The sequence below is a fragment of the Cryptomeria japonica genome, chromosome 9 (genome assembly GCF_030272615.1).
Source record: "Cryptomeria japonica chromosome 9, Sugi_1.0, whole genome shotgun sequence".
NCBI lineage: Eukaryota > Viridiplantae > Streptophyta > Pinopsida > Cupressales > Cupressaceae > Cryptomeria > Cryptomeria japonica.
This window is the reverse complement of record NC_081413.1, coordinates 34,343,280-34,357,628: the sequence shown is the minus strand read 5'-3', so window position 1 is coordinate 34,357,628 and position 14,349 is coordinate 34,343,280. Positions and strand designations below refer to the sequence as shown.

The window sequence follows — 14,349 nt, the reverse complement described above, 5'->3', positions numbered from 1 at the left end:
TTACATTTTTGGCTTCCCTCGCACTCGTTTTCTTTGCATTTTCTGTTTCTTAACAATTAAATTGATTATTCTCTTGTTTGATGTGTTTGATTTTTCAATCCAAATAGTATTATCCAGGTGTTGGTGAGTTTTCATTCCAAAATTGGGAGTTTTGCCGAGTCATAGGTAAGTTTTTGAGAATAACTTTGGGCCAAGTTATTGCATAAGTAACTTGCGAGCCATATCGATTCATAAGTTATTCGTGAGTTTTTGCTTATGATCTAAGGGAAGTGTAACTACTATTGAAGAGGGTGAGATTTTGCACTCCCAAAAAGACAAAACTCAACATGCAGCAAAGTAAGTTTAACCTAAGGTGTAATAAATGTTTGAGAAATACATAATAGATGCATATATACACCAGAACATCCACTTCCACCCAGCCACTTCTTTGCTATATCAAAATTGGTTCATTGATTATGGAGAGAGATACAAGGACCATGAAGTGTAAGAAGATAACGGTATTGGCTCCACTATAGAGTTCTTTCATTTTTTAGCATATTTAGAACTGAGATAATTTGTATATATGCCTTTTTATCTCATATTGGAGTTAATATTATGAACTCACAGATACGCAGACTTTGATTCCTGAAGTAGGTGATTAGTAATTGACTTATGTTTGTTCACAATGCAGCTTGAGGAGGATGACAAAAAGCGACAGAATTTAATTATGTTCCCACCTGCAGACTGGCAAGCATTAGAATTTCACATGCAAACATTGATACAGGATATTGCAGCAGCATTATTGATGGAGTTTGAAAAATGGGTCCTCCATGCAGAATCTACTGGAACCATTCTCAAGACTCCATTAGATTCTCAAGCAAGTTTAAGCTCAGAAGAGGTTTGTCTCACATAACTGTTCAAGGAAATGTGTATGTTCCAGGTGAATCTAAAACTGGAATTAAGAACCTAACAAATGGTTTGGAGAATATGGGAGGAATTTCAGGATATGAATCTGCAATGCCATTGATTATTATATTTGTTAGTTTAGATATTGCAAAGATATGCTAAAGGATATGAATCTGCAATGCTATTTAATACAGGTGATTAAAGCAAAGAAAAGGAGGCTTGGACGTGCCCAAAAGACAATTGGAGATTTTTGCCTTTTGGCAGGTTCACCAGTAGATGCAAATGCCCATTACTCAACAGCAATAGAACTTGCCCGATTAACAGGAGATGTATTTTGGCATGCTGGAGCCATAGAGGGCAGTGTGTGCGCTTTAGTGGTATGTTGATCATAGAGATCCATGCTACATTAATATTTGTAGAAAAGAAACTTGTGTTTGATATTTAATGTCTTTTATATCGTCTTTTGGATCCCAGTCAATTACTATATTTCTGGCTCTCAACTCTTAAATTACCTGCTTTTATTTCATCTTTAATTTCAAATATATTAAATTACTTTGTTTCCACTTTGATTGTAATGTTAAATTATCATTAGTTGTTGAGGAATCCTTTATTCGTGAAGTCATTATCAACTTGTAAGTCTTTCACATGTCTAGATAGACCGGATGGGACAGAAAGATCAAATGTTGGAAGAGGAAGTAAAGTACCGGTATTATGAAGTGATCCAACTATATCGAAGGTGAGTTTATTACAGATTTGGTTTTGTATTTGTTTGTACAGCTGTGGTGTGGCTAAAGATTTAAAATAATAATTGTTTGAGTGACTAAAGCAATTTCTAGCAATGTACTTTTGTTCTTGTATGCGTTTGCACTGATATATAATTGCTGCTTCTAGCACAACACAATTGTGTTGGTCATTTTTGAGGTATGATTTAAATTTTATACAATCTTATTGCAAGTGCAACTGTTTGATATCATCAATTAATTATAGTTACTCAAAGCATAACTACATTGATCATGAAAACTTTGTGATAAATCATGAATTAGCCAGCCACACAAATTTTCACTAACAAAAACTTTAGCTTCTGGTTTTACAGTAAAATGATGCAAATTTTTCATTATTGATCACAATAAAATTGCCTAAAACTTGCCCCCAAACCAATCAGATTGCAATTTTGACTCCTTTTTCATGTAAACCCTAGTTTTTTGTGATTTTTGTTGGCTGCATGATTTCTTTCTGGAAACCCTAACCTTAATCCATTTTTTTTTCTGATTAAATCAGAATTGTTGAAAAAATCTTTATCTTTTGGTTTGCCAATTTGTTCTTGAGAATAATTTTTGCTTGTATGACTCAAAGCATACTACCTGTCTTCTTATACAACTTTGGTCATTTGAAACCTTATTGTTCTCCTTTAAGAGTTTCTTTCTTGATAGAACATATCAGATAAATTATTTTTATTTTAAATTAATTATTGATGGTTGCATTGGGCCTATCCTTAAATTGTAGAAAAACCATGAGTTGGCTACGAAAACTAAACAACATTAATGGCCAAAACCGTTGTGATGTTTTCACACATCACCCCATTGCAAATGGGGACCCCCACTTTTTGCTTGTAGGTTAGTTCTTTTGCTTAGATTTTTTAGTTTTGCAACAATCCGATCTTCCTTGGGGATAGTTTTGATTCTTCTCAGCTTTAGTGCTTAAGTGATAGATAGCAGTGAAGAGTTTCATTGAGCAAGGCTTCACAATGCAACCTTTAGGTCAAGTCAAGGCATGAGTTCCATGATAGATGAGTAATCAAGTGAGTAGAGTGCCTTATGGATAGGATGAGGAGGCAAGAATCGATCCAGGCTAAGTGGATGAAGAATGGATGTCAAAGAGATTATTACTGAGGATGAAGGATGGATGGGAAGAAATGCAAGTGAAGTATGGGTTAGTTTTCCTTGGATTTCCGGAAGGAAATTCAAGGGTAAAATCCTCACCAAAGGCAAACTTGACATCATGATAAAACAAAGTGTGGATGCAATTGAAAACTCCATGAGGTGGAGAAATTCAAAACTGGCTGACCACGACTTGAAAGGCTCGATGCTCAAATCAGGCTAAAAGGTGGAATGATCAGTCTATCCATAACCCTCACAAATCCACGATCAGCCAAAATCCACGCCTGATTGAAATCCACGCTATGCAAGAATCCACGATATGAAGGAATCCACGACTTTTGGTGATAAGGCAAGATTTATCCATGAATTGCTCAAATCCATGACCTTGTGGAGATAAGTGAAATATCCCATGTTTGAGCAAATGAATGCCTAAGTGAAGCAAGTTCAAGAACGAAGGGTGAGAAATGATCAAGGGAATGATGAACCAAAAAGTGATGTGAGAGTGAAAGAAATGAGAACAAGGTTGAATGATGAAAGGAAAGAGCACAAATGCACCTCAATGATGGAATACTCATCAAGAAACCCTCTTCAAGAAGGAAGCGCAAGAAAGATGGAGAAGATCAAGTAAAATGCAAGTCATTAAAATCCTTGAAATTCCTGTGAAGAGTGACATTTTTCCATGATTAGTCATTTTGTCCATGATGCCTCAAAATCCACGACTTTGTCATCATGGGGCTGAGACAAGTTTTCCAAGGAAAATCCATGACTTTTGTGGATTGATAAAATCTTTCCACAAGGAGCAAGAATCCATGGAAATTTCACCTTCCCACAATTTTATCCTTTACTGGGTGAAATCCACGACTTGAAAATTTGATGTTGATCAAGTTTTATCCACGACCTCAAGGAATCCACAAAGTTGCAAAATCCACGAAATGGTGAGGTTGCATCAAATTTATCCTTGAGTGCACAAAATCCACAAAATTCTGATAGCAGGGCAGAAATTCGCCTAAATGCAGAGCAGAGTAGAGTCATGTTTGAATTGCAGTGAATGAGTGGTCTAAAATTCGCGAAATGATTGGTTATATATACCAAAAATTAATTAATATGCCATAGGGCTGACTTGTCTAAAAAATTGACAAAATCTTTTCAAAACAGGTGCAACGTGTGAAGAATGCAATGAGGAAAGGGCTGACCTGGCAGAATGATTAAAATCCCTTCATAAAAAGTGAAAAGTGTTGGCATAAATTACCTATTATGTTTGATAATATTTGTTATCTGACATGGTATTAATTGATTGTATTGAGTGGGTTGTCAGTCTCGGGTAGTTATGTGTCGGTTGGTTGACGGTTGTGTACCTCTTGGCAACCGTCAGGTCCTTTAAATATGTCGTGTACTGTCAAGGAAGTGGCATGGTATTGTCGGATCTATTGTAATCCTTGGCTGACCATCTTTGGTCTCTTCTTTGTAATAATTGAATGTGCAAATAAAGATGTTTTACTGCCGTGTCTAGTATGTATTTGTCATGTACATTATTATTCCTTGTATTTAATTTACCAGTTGTAGCGGTAAACATTTTGGTGCCGTTGCCTTAAAAGAAATTGGGTAAGCCTTGGGTGATTCATGTTCGTAGATCCCATCAAAGGTGAGAAGAGGCCACAGGGTGGTCAAGACCAAGCGATTAGATGACCTGCCGACCCTCGGCCGGAGGGAGCACAGAGACGAGTCGAAGCTTGGAAGTACTCGGAGTGTTGGGACACTGGAGGTGGACGTGTAGAGGACGCGCGCGTGTCGGAGAGTGCAAGGAAAGCATTGGAACATAGCGGTCGGAACAGTTCACTTAGGTTCGACACACCTGGAAGTACTTGAAGTGTTGGGGACGTTGAAGGTGGTCGTGTAGAGGATGCCTATGTGGTCGAGAGTGCAGGGAAAGCACCGAAATGTAGCGGTCGAAACAGTCCACCCAGGTATGACACACAAGGTGAATACACACGTACCTTCCGAGTAAAAACAATGTTGAACACCTAGGAGAAGCAGAAACTGCCGAAGTTCACAGGAGACAGGTCGGAGGACCCGGTACAACATTGCAAAACATGCATAACCATTTGGGAGGCAAATGGCCAAGATGATAGGGACTACTGGTTGAAGGCATTTCCTGCCACCCTTCGGGGGATCGCCATTGACTGGTACACAGACCTCGACGCCCAACACAAGACGAGATGGAGTGATCTGAAGAGGGCGTTCTAGGAGGAATTCAAACTCTTGAGGGATAATGTGATCGTGGCCGAAATCTATAGTACTAAGCAAGGGAAAAATGAGAGTGTACGCGCTTACAACCGTTGGCTCAAAGAACTGTTGAACAAGATGGAAAACCAGCCAGCCGACAGGTTGAAGAAGAGGTGGTTCACGGAGGGATTGATACCCTCACTGCGCAAGAAGATGAAAGTAGTGCCTCCGTCCTCATACGCTGATGCGTACAATCAAGCGATGGATATCGAGAGTGAAAATAAAACCTCCTCCTGAGAGAAGAGGAAGACCAATGATGATGGGAGCACTGAAGGTAGCAGTGACGAAGAATCCAAAACCGTACGAGCCCTTCGACGGGATATGTCGAGAATGATGAAAGAGTTGAAGGTTGAGAAAGGAATCAGCAATGAAGGCAATGAACTATGGTGTATTGAGTGCAAAAGGGAGGGGCACACGAAAGGTAATTGTCTGAGAAATATGTTTTGTGAAATTTGCCAAGTGCTGGGGCATTCAATCAAGAAGTGCCCCTACAATTTGAAGATGAGAAGTACACAAGTACTCTTCACACAGGGAGAATCCAGCCCATCGAAATCAAAAAATGTATCGCCAAGTGGTTATGGAAATCAACGAGGGCGAAACCAAATACAGTACGACTTGAGAGGACGTCCTATCATACAGTGCCGACAATGTAGTGAATGGGGGCACTTTGTGAGAGACTGCCATAACAAGAAAGACAACATACAATTATTGTGCAAATGGTATGGACCAGGTGACCATGAAGACACCAACTGCCCGAATCAGGAGGGTATTAATATGCTGGACGTGGAGGAACAAGAGCGTGTAGTTTTGGCAATCACAAGAGCACAAAAAAAGAAGGCGATGTATTTAAACTCTGGTACGGAAAAGGAACAATCCGAAGTAGAACAAGTGTTGGCGAAGGAACAAGTAACTTCCAATGGAACTGCAAGTATGTCATTGTGGGAGTCATAGAAGAACATAGTCCGACAGGTGCTACAAACAACCGTACCCATCAAGGTGGTAGACCTTCTTCAAACTATGCGGCAACTGAGAATGGCAATTGCCAACACGGTCAATGACGACTTAGTCATCCATAAACAATGTAAGCCACACGAGGAGGAACTGATGAGAAAACCATCAGCCGAAGGGAATGAGTTCAGTGATCCAATGTTGTTGATGGTGAACATCGGGAGGAAGCCGACGGTCGTTGAGATGGAAATAATGGGGAAGAAGTTGACAAACACCATTGTCGATGGAGGCTCGGGAGTAAATGTATTGCCAGAAGATACATGGAAATGTCTGGGGAAGACGAAGCTTTGGCCACCAACTTTCCACTTGGTAGGTGTTGACCAACACGACATCCAACCGTTGGGAACATTGATGGCACAAAAAGTAATGATTGGGACACAACAATTTTTCTTGGAATTTGTAGTCATCCGGTTACAGAAGAAGGCGTACGATGCACTCCTCGGGAGGGGATGGTTGGTCACTGCCAAGGTGAATCATAACTGGAAGCGAAACACACTCTCGATCGAGAGTGACGGGAGGAAGCACATCATTGACTTGAGGAACCAGGCGGTGAGTGTAGAACTGGCACCCTCGGACTTTGAGTATGAGGGTGGAGAGTTAGGTATGGACAAAGGGAGGAAAGGAATGAAACTCAAAGATGAAGCAGTGCTCGAACTGGAAGATTGCTTTGAGGATGAGACGAGTTCTCTTAATGGATTATTTCACTGGCAGATGGAGGATTATGAAGTCTTCCACCCCGACTGTAACATGCTACAGATTGGTGAAATTGAGGAAGTGCAAAGTCCAACAGGCTCGAAGGAATTGTATGGGGTTAGGCCGTATGAGAAGGAGAAAAAAAGTTGCAGGAATAATGATGCACGTTATCTGTATGCTATAGGGGGTTTGTATGAGAGAAGGTTGTACAAGTTGAGAGCACATCATTCGTACGGAATTTGGAAGCACACCATTTACCTCAAAAAGATTCGTACGCCCTGCGGAATACTACCCAAGAAGAGTTTCGTACCACAAATCCGTATAGAGGTGAAATTCAGAAAAGCCACACAAACAAACTGTACATTGGTAGGGTCCGGGGTTGTGTTGACGTGTATTTTGTACACTATCAAACACAGAATAAAATACCTAAAGGTACCTTATCCTCTCTTGAATAAAGCCTCTGAATGCTGAAGATATCGCAAAAAGGATCAATCAGGGTGACTTAAAGGTTCTTTGCTGTAGGATCTCTAAGTGTGGATACGCACCAGTGGTCGTTGTGAATGCTGTTTCTTCAAGGGGTCTTACGCTTGGTGACTAAACTTCTGATTTGCTTTGAATATTGCTGGAACATAGGTTTTTACTAGCTTTGACTTGAAAAAAAAAAGGAAAAAGATGAGGGTGAGGAAAGGATCTAATCCTAACATTAAGAATGTAAGAGCAATGAATGATCTTTGATGAAATTCTAACTAAGTCTTGTTTTGACATCCCAGGACCATCTCCACAAGGTTAGTGCGATCTTCGAAGGAAAGCTTTATGATGTTCAAATCATCACTGCAGGCATAGACATCATCAGGCTGATGCATATCAATGAAGAAGCGATAATTGAAGTTAAGCTTAAGCTGAATGATTCCAGTTGACTACACAAGGCAAGTCTGCAATCAACAAACTGCTAGTAGTATGGACATACGAATTTCACCATCAATCAAACACATTTCTTCCACTCATCTAATAACATGAAATCAAATATGAGAAGTATAGAGACCATGCAAATTGTCGAATCGACCCATAAATTTCACCATTTCTTCAATGAAGTTTTACAAGTCTTTTACAACAACATCTTGGCAACAATCTTTGCCTTCTCTCTCTACTCTACTCTAATTGCTAGACTAATTCGCTATTCTAACTACTGACTCTAATCACTCTTCTTTCTAACTGCTTTCTATATATCCTTTACAAATGAAGAGCCGGGACTTATATAGTGCCCATAATACAATTCGATGGCTCAGATCAATTTGAGATCAATGGCCAGGATTCAACAAAAAAAACCCTAATTAGGGTTTGTTACAACCATTACATAACGTTTAATGCTTGACCAATGATAAAATTGTATTAATTGGACACATGTCCTCTCTGGAAAATTCGACCAATGGATAGCTGGGGTAGGTACATCAAAGTTTGTGCCACCTTCCATGAGTTAGGTACATTGAATCTGGACATGCTGAGGTGGACCACACTGACTGGATAAGTGATGACTAGGATGCCACCTCGTCTGACACTTGTAACTTGGTAGATATTCAACTTGATGTTGTTGAGAAGCTGGCTTTAATTAATTCATCTGGAACTATCTGCTTCTTCAACGAACCCTTTGCTCTGACTTCTTTTGTCTCTGATGTGCAGGATGATGATGTACCTCGCCTTGTAATGCTGGATTGGAAGAGGTCGCCCTTGTTGATGTTTGATCGAAGAAAGCCATCCTTGTCGATGCTAGATTGGAGGAGGTCGCCCTTGTCCTTGCTTGATCTTCTTGGAGGAGACGGTCCTTGATCTGGCTTGATTTTCCAACTCCGGGATCTCCATTTGATGCCTACACAAAATATTAAAGTTAGTCTTTTGAGCATCAAACCTTAAAGCATGAAATTTAAGACCTTTCAAAGGTAAAACTTAAGATATTAATTTGAAAAAAGTCATGATAAATCAAGAATTACACATTTTCAAATTAATAATGAATGGAATTTGGATCTTCAAGACTTAGACTTTACAAAATTGCAATGGGATCACAATAAGTCTTGAATAAGAACTTCAAAAATGATTCTTCATACCTCCTCCTTTGAGTGCTTAACTAAAAAAACCTTGAAAAAATTATGAGAGAAGACCGGATTTTGATGGACAAGGCTTAGTTTATAGTCCTCCTTTGGATGAATTGCGCCTCCTCTACCTTGGAAAAGAATAAACTCCACTAGCCTCTTAAAAAATTTGGAAATTATCCTCCAATCTAGCAAGAAATTCGCCTCTCCAATAGCCTTCAAAATGAATTTCGCCCTCCTTAGTCTCCACACTTAGTAGAAATTTGCTCCACTCCAGCTAGATTTCACACCTTCAATTAGCTCTCCAAATTCGCACTTGAAAGGATGATTGAATGATTTGAATTGTGAAAAAACACCTCCAATATATAGAGCGCTCACCTTCCACTTACCCATGAGGCCGACCTAGCAAATAAAAGGTGAAATAATAAATAAAACCTCGAAAGGAGTAGGCCGACTTGTGAAATAAAGGTAAAATAATGCCTTGTGTGCTCAACTTTTAATTTTTTTAATTCCAAAATTAATTTTAGATGCCTCCAAGGGAATTTTTTATTAATTTCAAGGCTTAAAAATTAATTTATTAAATTCAAAATGCCTTAATTTAATGTGAATTTGATTCAAAATCTTCGAAGGGCTCAAAATTAGCAAATTTGGTGAATTCGTTAAGAATTTCAATGCTCAAGCAATGTAGAAAATGAAGGATATCACAAGTTTTGCCCTGGGCCCTTGGTGAAGGCCAGAAGCGATTTTTCAATTTTTGCTCAAGATTAGCATTTTTCAACGTCCAAAACCTCTTCAAGACATTCCAACTAGATCTTCTCACTGACTCGCAAACTTGGTTTTATCAAATTGTGAGGAAAAAGTATGATTTTGAAGTTTCTCGCCCTGGACCCTTAGCAAAGGTCAGGAGCGATTTTTTATTTTGTGACTAAAATCCTCAATTTTCAAAGGCAATATAATATTCATCAAGTTTCTTGGGGTCCTTTTGCCTTATCTCATCCTTGCCTTAGCACAATTTTGAAGAAAAGTTGTAGTTTTTTGCAAAAATCGCTCTGGGCCTTCAGTGAGGGTCAGGGGCGCTTTTGCAAATTTAAGCTTGTCCATGCCTTGTTGTTTCTCCAAATTATCTTCAACTGATAGAACACACCCTCTTCCATTTATTTTAATCACAAAACTTGTTTTGTCCTTGCAAGAAAATTGTACTTTTAGAATCTAGCTCCGGACCTTCAGTGAGGGTCAGGAGCGCTTTTGCAAATTTAAGCTATTTTCTGTCACCTTTCCCTTTGAAATCACCTTGATAAGGAAGAACTTTCCTTTTTCATGCTATGAATAAATCTTTAAGCCCAACAAGTGATAAAATAATGTGTTTTTCAAGAAAATCGCTCTGGACCTTCAGTGAGGGTCAGGAGCGCCTTTTTTGCTTCTTGGTATGTTTCCTTATTCTTTAGACTCCCAATCGCTTCTAAGGTATAAACGAGGATCTTTAAACGAGTTTGGGAGCTTCATCATGCTCATTCCACCGCTCATCTTGCCTTTAATACCTCATCTTGATCACAACAATGCTAAAAGTGACCTTCATGGAGAATTTCGCCCTGAACCCTCAGAGAGGGTCAGGAGCGATTTTTCAATTTCAAGCTTATCTACCTCTTGTTGGCCCTCCAAATTTTCTTCAATGGGTAAAACATACCTCTACGCATCCATTCCAACCATAAAAATTGCTTTGACTTTGCAAGAAAAATGTACTTTTGAGAATTTCGCTCTGGACCTTTACAGAGGGTCAGGAGCGATTTTCTCTTTGTTGCCCAAAATTCACCATTTTTCAAACTGTCAAATTTTCAAATGCATCCAGTAACGTCCAATCTTCTCTCTGGGAAACCCTGCACAAAACAAGTTAGCCAAAATTAGCGAGAAATAAACTTGAACAACATTTTCGCCTTGGACCTTCAGCAAGGGTCAGGAGCGAAATTTACAATCTAGGCTAAATTGCTCTATCTTTTAGTTTCAAACCACTTCACAGGGCAAGGTAAGATCATTTTCAAGGCCAGGAACAAGGTTTCAAATTCAAGCAAGTTGGCAAATGAAATCTACAATGAATTTCGCTCTGGACCCTCAGCAAGGGTCAGGAGCGAAATTTCTAATCTTGGAAAAAATTCATCATTTCAAAGTTTATAAATATTTCCAATTTTCCTTTCAAAATGCCTTGCAAGTCAACATTTGGTCAAATAAGGCAAGAAATGATTCCTAGATTGATTTTCGCCTTGGACCCTCTGGAAGGGTCAGGGGCGAGATTCGCTTTGGACCTCCTGAGAGGGTCAGGAGCGAAATCCGACTTTTTTGAACTCTTCGACAGGAAAATTTTATGGAATATAACATTTAAGTATAAGTGACATTTAAGTTATATTCCATATATACTTTTAGGATGTTTGAGAGTGGTTTCAGACCTCCAGGAGCTATATTGCAAAATCTAGTTTCCAGGAGGTTTTTTAGTTTCCAGACTTAGTCAGACCTCCAAGAGGTTTTTTAGTTTCCAGACTTAGTCAAATTTTAGGATCAGGACATTCTAGACTTAGCCAAATTTCAGGATCAGGACATTCCAGACTTAACCAAATTTCAGGATCAGGACATCACTCAAGCCGGACTTGCTATCCATGTGATCCCCTTGGCGACACTCAAAATGCAAAGGCTAACGGACAAAACCCTAAAAGACCTAGAAAACAAACCCTAAAAAGCAAAAAAGCAGGGGTCCCCATTTGCAATGGGGCGATGTTTGAAATGGTCACAACAGGTTGGATGAAGGGAATAAGGTTTAACCCGTACGGAAGGAGACACGAAGGCAAGTAAAGACCAAGACGACATCACACCAAACTGCTAGGAGGAAATTACCACCGTACGGACATCAAACTGTCAGAAGGGAATCACCGTACGAACATCAAACTGCCAAGAGGGAATCACCGTATGGATATCAAACCGCCATGAGGGAATCATCACCGTGCGGACATCAAACCGCCATGAAGGAATCACCATACAACCACCTTCTCCTTGCCACGTACATCACCTCAGAATCGTACGTCCAACTGTACAACATAATTGTGGAATAATCATACGGACTTCACGATAGTCGTTGCTTTGTATTGTATGACTTTCAACTCATTCCGTACGGTATGGCAAGTTCATTCATCTCGTACGGTATCATAGGTGCATTCCTTTCGTACGACATCTAGTGCATTGTTCCCTACTGTCAATGCACATTTCGAAGTTCCAAGGAGTTATTGCCATACGTCAATTCCGTCATGTACGGATAGATTATATTGCCCACACCGTACGGAGGATACTTCATCTCGTAAGGACAAAGCCTATTGTCGACACCGTACGACTAGAGCATTTCTTTCGCATCGTACAATAGTGGTTGCATCCTGTACGGGAACACCAATCAGCCGTATGTCATCAACCTTAGCCTGCGTGTGGAGTTCTCATCGTGTCATATATGGTACAATCCTCTCAATGCCATCGTTCCGTACAACAAAGTGGTTTCTTCATGACATGTTGCAGACGTTGGTTAAAGCTCTTTTTTGGCTTCATCAGCATTTGGAGTCTTAAAAAATCACGGAAATCATGTGCGCCATGGAGTTCTGTGTGGTTTTGAAGGTTGCAATTTGGTGTTGGCTCTTCCCCTCGACCCCGCGAGGGGCGCTTCCCCTCGACCTTGCAAGGGGTGCTGCCCCTTGACCTCGCTGGGGGCGCTGCCCCCAGACCCCCATTTGATTTGGCAGGTACACAACAAGTTGGGGTTGTCCAGTCGAAATCGCTGTACATTGTTAGTCTTCCCGAATATTACTTGATATTTGCTTGTCGTTTGGAAGACAACTTTTTCTTTTGCGGGGGATGATGTTGTTGGCATAAATTACCTATTGTTATGTTTGATAATATTTGTTATCTGACATGGTATTAATTGATTGTATTGAGTGGGTTGTCAGTCTCGGGTAGTTATGTGTCGGTTGGTTGACGGTTGTGTACCTCTCGGCAACCGTTGGGTCCTTTAAATATGTCGTGCACTATCAAGGAAGTGGCATGGTATTGTCGGATCTATTGTAATCCTTCGCCGACCATCTTTGGTCTCTTCTCTGTAATAATTGAATGTGCGAATAAAGATATATTTTACTGCCGTGTCTGGTATGCATTTGTCATGTACATTATTATTTCCTGTATTTAATTTACCAGTTGTAGCGGTAAACAAAAAGCAAATGGAAATCTGATGCTAATAAGAGAAGGCTGGGCTGACCTGATTAAGGTGTGAACAACTCCAAATTTCTCAAGGAAAGGAAAAACATTTAAAATGAAAACGAATTAAAAATGCTAGAGGCTGACCTCCTCTTGAAACGAGATCAATTTCATAAAGTATAGGAAAGAAACTTTCATTTTATCATTCATTGATTCAATTCCAGAAGGAAGGGTGATTTTCACAAAGAAAACAGATTTCAAGTGGGCATTGAAGGCAGAAAAAGAAGCTAATTATCAAGGAGAAACAAGTCTTTCATACTCAGATCTGAGTGGTTTTCATGAACAGCTGAGCAATAACCAGACTTGGAACATCAACATTTACAGACTCAGAGTATCATTTCCAGATTTGAAAGGGTTTTGAAAGCATGATTAGTAAAGTGTTAATGTTATTTTCTTTCTTCATCATGAATTAATAATGTTTAAGTTTGAGTTTTATTTCATTCTTCTTAATTCAAAATGTGTTCTCTTTTTCCAGGTTTGATACAAGAAAAGATGCTTGGAGTGATGGTGAAATAGAGAGAACTCAATCACGTGCTTGGTGAATGACAAAGTATTCCACAACGTGAAGGACTCATCAACACAAGGGAAGCTCAAGGTCGAGGTTCAAGCTATCCAAGGAAAGTAGATGGATAATTCATCAACAACATGCGAGGAAGGACTTGACAACCTCAACGTATCCACTACAACATGAATGATCTCAACAATAAGAAGAATCCAAGGATGAAAGATATGACAACCATGGAAGAGAGAGACATCATGACATCAAGCAATGCAAGTACAAAAATTAGCATACTTAAGGCGATGACGAAGGAAGATAGTGCAAGTGAAAGCTACAACTAAAGGTCAAGTACATTCGAGGTATAAGGAAGACAATGATAAAATATGAAGGAGATCAAAGCAAGGTGACATTCATAAAGAAGGATGATATGATTAAGGGATCAAGCTAGCAAAAGGAGGAGATAAAGTGCAAAGGGTGAAATCAAGAACATTTGAAGATGATGTATTTTGGGAATATAACCCATTGCAAGTGGAGTATCAAGAGATATTGCCCAACAGAAGCACTTCTTTGTGATGATCTACCAAAGGAGCGAGCTGAGGTGGCGCCTAGTCATCATCAACCCAATCACATCATTTCAAGTCAAAGTATCCTATTGCAAGGTGTGCGCCCTTGGTCTCCTTGTGTTGCGCGTGGGTTTGTGACATGGCTTAACCGCCTCTTGTGGATTCTATAAGTCTAGTGGTTG

At 39.7% G+C, this 14,349-nt stretch overlaps 1 protein-coding gene across 5 annotated transcripts in view; it reads left to right on the top strand.

Annotated features, from left to right (window-relative positions):
* Window positions 1–14,349, top strand: part of LOC131045280 (trafficking protein particle complex II-specific subunit 120 homolog) — a 207,232-nt gene that overhangs the window by 51,705 nt on the left and 141,178 nt on the right. For all 5 annotated transcript variants that reach the window (XM_057978835.2, XM_057978834.2, XM_057978836.2 and 2 more), the window contains exons 3-5: window positions 671–877; window positions 1,080–1,262; window positions 1,539–1,621. In XM_057978835.2, coding sequence (XP_057834818.1) covers window positions 671–877; window positions 1,080–1,262; window positions 1,539–1,621 — 473 coding nt within the window. The remainder of the gene's footprint in view (window positions 1–670; window positions 878–1,079; window positions 1,263–1,538; window positions 1,622–14,349) is intronic.